This window comes from Mixophyes fleayi, chromosome 1 (genome assembly GCF_038048845.1).
Source record: "Mixophyes fleayi isolate aMixFle1 chromosome 1, aMixFle1.hap1, whole genome shotgun sequence".
Lineage (NCBI taxonomy): Eukaryota > Metazoa > Chordata > Amphibia > Anura > Limnodynastidae > Mixophyes > Mixophyes fleayi.
The window spans coordinates 89,214,262-89,224,437 of NC_134402.1; the positions used below are offsets into that span (position 1 = coordinate 89,214,262).

At 39.7% G+C, this 10,176-nt stretch overlaps 1 protein-coding gene across 1 annotated transcript; it reads left to right on the forward strand.

Annotated features, from left to right (window-relative positions):
* The first annotated feature begins 1,907 nt into the window (after positions 1-1,907).
* On the forward strand, positions 1,908-7,881 carry LOC142121338 (putative ATP-dependent RNA helicase DDX60). Its single transcript, XM_075194202.1, has 4 exons — positions 1,908-2,030; positions 4,789-4,940; positions 5,732-5,794; positions 7,264-7,881. The coding sequence occupies exons 1-4, from the start codon at positions 1,908-1,910 to the stop codon at positions 7,355-7,357; spliced, it is 432 nt and encodes a 143-aa protein (XP_075050303.1). The 3' UTR covers positions 7,358-7,881.
* Positions 7,882-10,176: the final 2,295 nt, after the last annotated feature.

Sequence of the window (10,176 nt, forward strand, 5' to 3'; positions counted from 1 at the left end):
ATTAAATTAACAAATTAAAAACATCTTAGTATACCAAATTTCACCTTTTTGATTTTTTTTTCCCACACACACTAAGAATTTAGTAGGTCAGTGTATAACTCCGCCCAGCAAGTGGTGCTGGAGCTTGGTTTTATTTTTTCCACACACACAGACAGACTAACACACGCCACTAAGCATTTATATTATAGATATATATATATATATCATGCATTTGTAAATATGTGTAACAGAATTATTTCAGTAAAGTGCTAGCCACACCCCTGCATTATGTTGGCCACACCCACTTGGCAAATGTCACTTCCACTTAGATGGTGCCTGTCTCGCCCAGGGCACTAAAATGTCTAGTTACGGCACTGCATTTAACACATTAACTTTGCAAGTCACATCTCTTAACTTTGCAAACAACTATACACAGTGTTAAAGCACTAAAATTGCCAGTTATGGTTGGCCAGTCCACACTGAAGAAAAGCACATTTTAGCAACATTTAAACTAACAATAGTTTCTTAAGTTTCTGCAGAAACACATTAAATTAATTACTACACATTTACAATAAGGTCCTAGGGTCTTATTACATATCAGCATCCACCCCCACCCTCTCTTCACTCACTGTTTAGGTACCTCAATACACTTCGGAGCACAGATATATTTAACACATCTGATACTCACCAGTGCAGAGGAGTGTAGGTCATCAACCTCTCCCCCTTGTTGAAGCAGGCATGAAGAGAGCAAGGTGTGGTATGTGATACCCATAGGACTTATGCCCCCAGCTTGTATAATATTTTCTTTTTTCTTCTCTTTAAATAATAAATGAGATGAGCAGGTTTCCAAAATATAATATTTCTATTTATTATTAAAATGATATTATGAATAGATACAGCCATACTGGACGAAGCAGACATACGGCCAGGGTCTCAAATGCCAATTGACAATCTATATTTGATTAAGTCATTCTTTTATAGAAAATGTTACTCTTTATTACTTTAAAATACATTTTCCCAGATTACATCACTGCTGGCAATCTAAGTCTCTATCATTAAAGTGACATGTTCTTGGAGGACCTTTTGGAAGGGTCGTCTTGACCTTATTCGGAGCCAATATTTCTTTGGCTGTATCCAGCAGTTATATAACTTGTTGTATTGTTCTTATATTGTGCAATACATGTCTTTTTCCGTTCTCTTAAAAGTACAAACCCAATATTCAAGTTCATTGGTGCATTCTATTGAACTAATTGGTAATATAGGGTTTTTGTTAATTATTACTTCAACGCCAGTCATGTGTTCCTTCTATTCTGTCACAGTGACAGCTACAGAGAGCACAGGCTGTGAAGCTAATGGTCTCAAGAGATGAGGTAATCCTGATCTTGCAAGACTAAAAATGTTCCTGCGCAATCTGCAGGAAGTCTGGATCGGGACTGGCCCGAATACCAGGCACCGATAAGCAATGGATGCACAACAATAATCCCACCCTCCAGTTGCTGAAAATGATATCACAAGCAAAAAAATAAATATCACAGATACTAAATATTAATATATTATATATATATATATATATATATATATATATATATATATATATATATATATATTTATTTATATATATATATATATATATATATATATATATTAATATTAACAGACTATATGCTCCAGTGCAGGCCCGGACACCAGCATGCTCTGGTACTAAATACCACCCCTTCCTCAGCGCCCCTGAATGCATTCACTATTTCAAAAGTACTTACTAGTTTGTAGGGGGATTGAAAAAAACTGCTGTTTTTGTTCTGTTCACAACAAGTTAAATGTTATTTAAACCAAATCTAAATATCTGTTACTTTATATCTTTGCTGCTAAGTTAAGCAATGTCCTGATACTTCTACTGTTCACAATCAGACTTTTCAGGTAAAGAATACATGGATTCAGGACTGGTGGACCATCTGATGTCATGCACTGAAGGAAGAAGTGCTATCTCCCCTTTTGCGTGTCTGTCAGGAAATACAAATCATAACTTGATGACTGTGAGGAATGTGAGCAATGTAAGTGTTAGAAGAAATATTTCAAATCATCAAACAACATAGTTGAAATCCTAGTGGTGCATGTACAGTATATGTGGGTGTTAGTCCTACATATAACTGCCATTCCTTTCAGTGTAATCACTCAGCATTGGCAGCTACTGTGAAACCCCTGCTGAGTGACATCCATGACCAGTGGGTCCCCTGAATACTCAGGTGTTTAAACACAAATCAAGTGAGTGTACAATAGTGGTGAGCAGTGCAATGTCAAATAACTGTTTGATGTCAGACCATCATAATGGTTACAACTTCTCTCAACTGCCTCCAGCATATAATTTCAGCAGATGTTATTACTTTACAATACTCCTTTACTCCACCTGCACATTGCTTAAGTCCAATATGAACAATTACACAGCTGGATACATAGTGTTGCTGGGTGCAATAGTCCACAAAATCGATAAATAGTTGTCCCTCTCTCCCAGTTGTCAGCAAATAATAGACATACTTCAGAAGTTCATGCACACGTTCCACCAGGGATTAACTACACTCCACTATCCCACTGTGCTTTCAAATATCATCCCAATATCCAGGGACCCTTGAATATTTGAGGAACATGCTTTAGTTACTTGTGTAATCACATTATTATTCTTTATTTATATGGTGCAACAAGGTATCCACAGTGCCGTACAAAATAAAAAAATACAATACAGACAGTTTACCAGGGTACAACAGTACAGAGTAAACTGAGTATAACCAAGATTTCAGTATCTCCAGGAATAGCAAGTATAGTGGTGTAGGAGTAGAAGAAGTGGAATTGAGACAGAAGGGAAGAGGGTCCTGTTCATAAGAGCTTACATACTAAGGGGAGGGGAAACAGACAGCAGACATGAGAGGAATTAGTAGAGGGGCTCAAGCAAAGGAGGAGACAGGGAGGTGGGAGGTGAGCAGAACAAGGAAGGAGAAGATTAAGTGAATGACTGGTAGGCCTTGAGAAACAGATGGGTTTTGAGATTCCATTTGAAGGAGCTAAAACAGAGGGATGGAGAGAGGATGGTCGTCCCAGTAGAGGGGGGCAGCGCGGGAGAACTCGTGAATTGCAGTAATCGGAGCTTCATACATTTACCCCCAGGAGTGCAGGGGACCAGGAGTCTAGGGGAGCAGGGGACCAGGTTTCCAGGGGACCAGGAGACCAGTATTCAGAGGAGCAGGAGACCAGGAAGTCAAGGAGAGCAGGGGAGCAGGAGACCAGTTAAAAAGGGAAGACCAAGGGGCAGTAAACAAGCAGAGGAAAGGCAAATGAGCAGGCTAGGGGCCCAGGCTAAGGAGTATGGTGGAGGAGGGGTGGCACGGGAGAGGCCTAGGTCACGGACTCCAGAAGCAAAGACTGTTGGGCCCAGTGCAGCGTGGAGGGGCTGGGGAGACCGGAGGCATTAAGATGGGCATCGGGAGCAGAGAAGGAGGTCACCGGCAACAGGATTGAAACTGGATGAAGACCAGAGCAGAAGACCAGAGGTGAGGGCCCAAGATGCATCAAGGAGTAGTAGGCACATCAGCATCCAGGAACCAGAGAACCAGATAGCAACGGAGAAGAAAGGCATCAGGAGAAGAGAAGCATCATATCAGGACGAGAGGTGATAGGAGAGGTGCTGGCAGGCTGCAGGACTGGATCATTTGAAAACCGCAGAACCGGATGTAGAGGCCAATAGGAGAAGAAGGCCCAAGCTGCTGCCTGGATTGGCGAGCGGCGGCGGCCAAAGATGGAGCAGCAGGCAACGGTCATCAGGAACAGGCAGCAGAAGAAGGCATCCTGGAGCAGGCATTCAGGAGCTTGGAGTAAGGCATCAGGTCAGGATCTGAAGACAGCAAGACCGGTGGAAGATATGGCAACTGGCGAGTACACCCAAGCCACGGTCTGAAGTAGATGAGGCAGCCAGTGAGTGATTTGCGGCCACAAATTACATGGACAGTTATTCAAGCAGACCTTGTAATATCATTCCAATAGCCAGGGACTCACAGTTTCCAACCACAAGACTCCATCTACATCTCTCTGTGGGGAGTACTTCCCTGCAGAACAGCCTCGCTTCGTAGTGACTCACCGACTCCCCACCCGCCCCTCACAGTTTGGGTACACTTTTCAAGGGGGCTCTCATAACTGTTCCCCTAATTTAGCTTCTGCTAACAATGATGCCTCTGCAATGACCCCCCCCCCTTACAATATGGGGGCACATTGCAAGGGGACTCTACACAGGGTATTGTCTCTCATTAATGTGGGTTCAGCCATTCACACTCACCCCTTACAAAGAGTGAGTCACTTTCAGGCAAGCTTCTCCAGACACTCCAATCCAAGGACTCTCCTCTCTGGTTCTCTGCTGATGTGGAGTCTCCCCCTCTTAATCAGGTGCAGCTTCCCTGCACTGCTGCATGCCTACTCTCTCACTGGAGCCTCTGCTGGCATACCACTGATGGTAGGGATCCCTCTCTGTCACTGCCCCTTTACTGTTGGGCTTTCTAAAATTTACTGCTGTTGATTCCCCCTAATGGGGAAAGTCACTGGTCTCTTTCTTACACATCTCTTACTTCCAGTTAAGTTGTTCCTTGATAATGTGTAAGTCGTACATTGACAAATATCTTCATGAGGAAGTTGGCAGCCATCAGAGACAGTCAATCACTTGTACCTGTTTCAGTGGATGATTTAGCAGAATGCCAGGTTATGCTTTACATGCAACATGTAGTTCTTTCAATGGCAGGAATAGATATAAAACTTATTATGATATGTCCACAGCTCATGCTGCAAACAGCACACATTCCTGACAAACATATTCCACTGTTACACCTGGAAAAAACTGATGCTTGTGGAAGAAAGATGTCTCTAAACTCTTATGCACTTGATTTTTTCAAACATCGTTCCATTAAAGCCATTGAAAGAGACAACGGGTATGTACTATTTCAAAATCTACTGCATGGTATAAATAAAAAAAAAGTGAGAATAACAAATGTACTCCCTTTTCAGCGAGATACACCATTTGAAAGGCAAAAAGGCTTTCAGTAAATGGTGAATATTTTTTAAATAATTTACATTGCAATTTGTAGGTGGTACTATTGCTGTTGCATTAAAATAACATCTAGGCTTATCACTGCTTTTCAGTATCAGCGGTTCTCTCTCTTTCTCATCTAGTGATAATCGCACCAGGGATTAGCACTGATGCCTAGTTAGATACCCCTCTTGTCTTTACATACAACTTGTATATACTTTCTTGTAGGCCAAGGGTCGATTTTCAGGAAGTGGGTCTTCATACTATGGTACAGATTTTAACAGTATTCGTGTTAGAAGAACATGAATTATTATTATTTTAAACTTCACTATATAAAGCTTATTTACTATACGCAATGTAAAAATATAAACATACAAATGATCCCAGCAGTCATGGAATGCTGTATATCACACTTCAGTGTAGAATATAACTGGCATATCTTGACACATGGTAGCTCTCATGTTTAGTATAATTGTTTAAAGGTAAAATATGACAAGGTAGCAAGTCATGACAAATCACATCGGTTTCATATACAATGCCTGCTCAGTTCACGTGTTTTGGTCCTCACCTCTAAAAACAAAAGTGGCACTGGGCAATTACACCTAGTGCTGGTTCAGTGAACTGTAAGTTATAGAAGAATGTGGCTAAGCATGTGGTAAAATGTGTTTTTATAATGAATATTTTTTCTTGTAGATTTAATCCAGGGGATGCATATAAAATTTTGAGAGACTTCAATCTTACCATTGCATCTATAAGGTACAGTTATAATTATGACTACACCAATTACAGACTTGAAAACTATGTATTTAGTTATAATGACATTTGCACAAAATATAAAGTAAACATACTAAAAGATGCTGAGAGAAATGAGTACTGTAGGGAGTCATGGAGAGTCGGCCATAAGTCTGGCTCTTAATCACAAAACGTGTTTATTACAAAACATACGCCTCAGTCTCCTATCACACTGAGATGTATCTCCCCCTTGTACCTCTCTACACAAAGGTGAAATGGGAGTGTGAGGATTCACAACACTAGCTCCAGATGACAGCTACACACACCTTCTCTCAATTCCTGTATTGAGCACTATGCTAGGAACAGAAATCTAGCTAGTCACCTCACCTGGATTACTGCGTAGCTTTCTTTACTCTGCAATTAGTGATTAACTAAATATATAATTAATTAAAGTTGCTGCATAAATAATATGATTTCATGAGTAAGGCAATATTTTTCATTCTTGATTTTTGTTTAGGCCTATGTGACACTGGCAATTTTCTCTCAGCTCAGTTCAGCTCAGCATTTTAACACCAGCTAATTATTAACCAAATACTGTTCCTTTGATAAAAATAGTTTCATATAATATACAAGTTAACCCGTGCATGATACTCATGCATTTTTTTGTAAAATAATGTCAGTATACCAAATTTCAGGTCATTCGGATGAGCCCTTTCTGAGAAAATAGTTTTTTCCACAGACACACACACACTAACACACGCCGCTACACATGAAGGGGCGGATCTAGAAAATGTTTGTTCCCCGGGGGATGTTAGGGCGGGGCGATTTAGGCCCCGCCCCCTTTCCGACTACTGAGGCTGCCGGGGGCTGCACAGTATGTGCAGGTCCCCTCGGGAGTGACAGGCAGGGACAGTGTGCTGCCCGGCTGCTCTGATTGTGTTTAAAACACAATCAGAGCAGCCGGGCAGCACACTGTCACTGCCAAACGGACCTGCACATACTGTGCAGCCGTCGGCAGCAAACCCCTGCTAGGGGGGGCAATTGCCCCGCTCGCACCCCCCTGGATCCGCCACTGTACACATGTGTGTTCATGAGGTAAAATTACCTCACGAAAATGAGTTTGACCCCTCAACTCGTCAATAATGTCAGTATACCAAATTTCAGCCCTTTTTGAGGTTTTTTTTCCACACACACACACACTAAGAATTTAGTAGGTCAGTTAACCCGTGCATGATACTCATGCATTCTAGTCAAATCAAGCTACTTAAGGTGTTAAAAACTCCCCACTGTCACCCCCGGCAACCACCAACCACTCCCAACTGTCACTTCTCCTTCAAGAAATCTATAGGTCAGTGTATAACTCTGCCCAGCAGGTGGCGCTGCAGTTTGTTTGTTTTTTCCACACACAGACTAACACACGCCACTAGACATTTATATTATAGATAATAAGTGAACCAATCTGTAACCTAGTTTTCTTTGTTGTTTCCTATCAGTGTTTCCATGAAAGAGATGTGTGAAGATGAAAATGACCCAGTTGCATTGGCTTTTGAACAACTGCAAACACTGTATAGAAACAAAATAAGGTGATATCTTAGCACAAACCTCAGTCTGTAAGCTGCCCCCTATATCTCATCACCGATTCACAAATGCGGCACACAATACACAATATACAAACAAAATGGATATCGGAATGGTGCTAGTGACTGATCCAGATACCAAAAAAGAAAGTCAGTATAAAATGTTTGTAGAACAATGTTCACCCAGCTGATCCTCTGTTCCAATGGAGAGTCACATACATAAGTACTTGAATATTTCCAACATGCAAGATAAACTCAGACCAAACGTACATGAATCATGGCCTTCTTTACGTGTTTCCTCAAAGTTGTATATATACAATGTAAAACAATGGGACAATAATAGTGTAATATTGTCATAAAAATATGTGCTCTAAATAGCTTGTGAATTTAGCATGCAGCACCCTCTAATACCAAGTGAAATCAAGAAATATTCCCCCTTAGGGGTATACACTTACAAGAAAATGAAAAGTTAAAAAACATCATATCAATTGATATGCTTGTCGCAGTTTGATGTTTTTTTAACTTAACAATAAAATATATAAATTATTTATTTTGGTTACCGCTATATATATTCATATTGAGCAATACATATCATCAATATTGAATCAATATATGGAATACTACAAAGAGTCAATGAGCGCCCAACAATATAAGTTTTTTTAAAGCTAGCGATATAAAGTATTTATTGTATAAAATATCTCATATATTGTATATATAAATACACTTTGCAGAACAAAAAACATTTACCCTTTGATATGGAGAAATAGTCATTCCAGAAATTATAAACAATGAGCAATTTTGAACTAAATTTATCATCTGCTGAGTTTTCTAGCTTACAACAGATTTTATTCTTTTTTTAAAACAGCCCCCTTTCCTTTGATTGTAAATGATATAAAATGCACCAACAGGTATAAAATATCCAAAATAGTTTAAAGATTTTTGTAATACTACCAAATACACAACTATTTCTGATCTTCAATTAAACTAGAGATAAGATGATATACTATAAAAACGCATGTTTGCATTTTTAGGATCAAATTATATTACGTACTTTTTTAGTTTGTAAATCAACACTTAAATTTTGAACTGATATCTATGGCGTATCACATAATTATCAATTGATAATCATGTCCTAGTATTTCGAATAGGAATCATTTGTTATTCAGTTTAGGAAATCTAATGAACTTCAACTGGCTGCTGGAAATGGCAAAGTTGGTTGTTAATGTTAAATATACTTCTTTATCTGTAGTTATTGATACATTTTAAGAAAACAAAATAAATTATACAGCATGCAATGGTGTACAATGGAGTTTTTTCTTAGCTAATGTATTTCTTGAAATCTAAATATTCTTTAATTTTTGAACTTACTAAATAAAGTGTGGGCAAAAACAACAGGGGATAAATATAATGGGCCTGAGACATTAAGGATTGCATACAAGGGCGCGACATGAGTACTATTTAAAACGCATGTAACTCACCTCTGTGTTCTCCCGAAGTCAACAAGGGACAGTTCTATATATCCTTTGCTTGATGACTTGGGTAGTAAATTCAATTACTTGACGTTACAACTGGAGTATCGTTAAATTTCAGTGTTCGTAATGTTTTTGTCCGCTGGTTACTTTAATTACATGTATGTTTGTCTACCTTAAGCATCTATATATGCGACTTGTTACAAAGTAGGTTAACACTTGTGCTCACTTCCCAGTAAAGTTTTCCAGAGCTAGCTGCTATACATTGTTCATTATATTTTTAAAAATACCATTGATGAATTACAGAAGAAAGAACCCTGATTTAGTTGGGGTTTTTTTTGGTTTTTTTTAAGGCTGGTGTTGGGTTGTGTTTATGTAATGCAACAATATTTTAACATTTGGGGATTATAATTTTGTGCACTACAAGTCCCAGTGGCCCTGGCTACTTTCTGGTTACCTAACTGCCAGCATCCCTTGTTACCAAACAATTAATGGTAGGCTGGCCATTCTGAGACCTGTAGTGCACCCTATAATAAAGGCACTATGACATCAATTTAAATACTATTACCTCACACATGCTGTCCATTGTTGTTGGAAGAGACCTATTGCAATCTTCACAGGGCAGAGGCCATCTGTGATGGGGATTAAGTTATAGAATTTTAGCATGATGCCATATCCTGTGCTGACCATCCTGTTGCTGGTTTTGCATTATGACAATGGGCCCTGTCACCGGCTTGCTAAGGCTAGTTCTGGTGTTAGGAATTTTTAGAGTACCAATTATGTTTTTGTCCCCGATGGTGCAAGTACCTCCTAGGCCACCAGCACTAGGGTTGTTGATGTTACCATATGTTTGGTGCACCCACCACACACTGGGCACTAATTGTAGCAGATAGAATTCTAACTTCATACTGGTGAACTGTAACAGTTCAAGGGTATGACAACTTGGAAGTGTAAATATTTTTTCTAAGTAAGGAATGTTATTTAGTACTAGCTGAAGTACCCAGCGTTGCCCGGGTTTAAATCTTCAAGTTATTAAGTTATCAATCAGTTGGATGTAACAGTCAACATTTTAAAAATAATTAGCAGCTTAGCAGCTCTTCCAACACACCCGTGAGGTGGCTGCCAAATCCATCCAGCGGAAGGCAGAGAAAAGGCTCCCCAGATCAAAGTTCTGGTCAGTGTACACCAACAGGAGGTTCGACTGGGACCTCAATTCACTAGTATGTTTTCTGTGATCCAATGTTACTAGTGTGTGAAGTTTTCCAGGACCCTTACCCCCCCTAAAACCTGACCAGGATCCAATGCATAAACGGACAGACAAACAAACCAAATACATCCAGTGGAAGGCCCAGAACAGGCT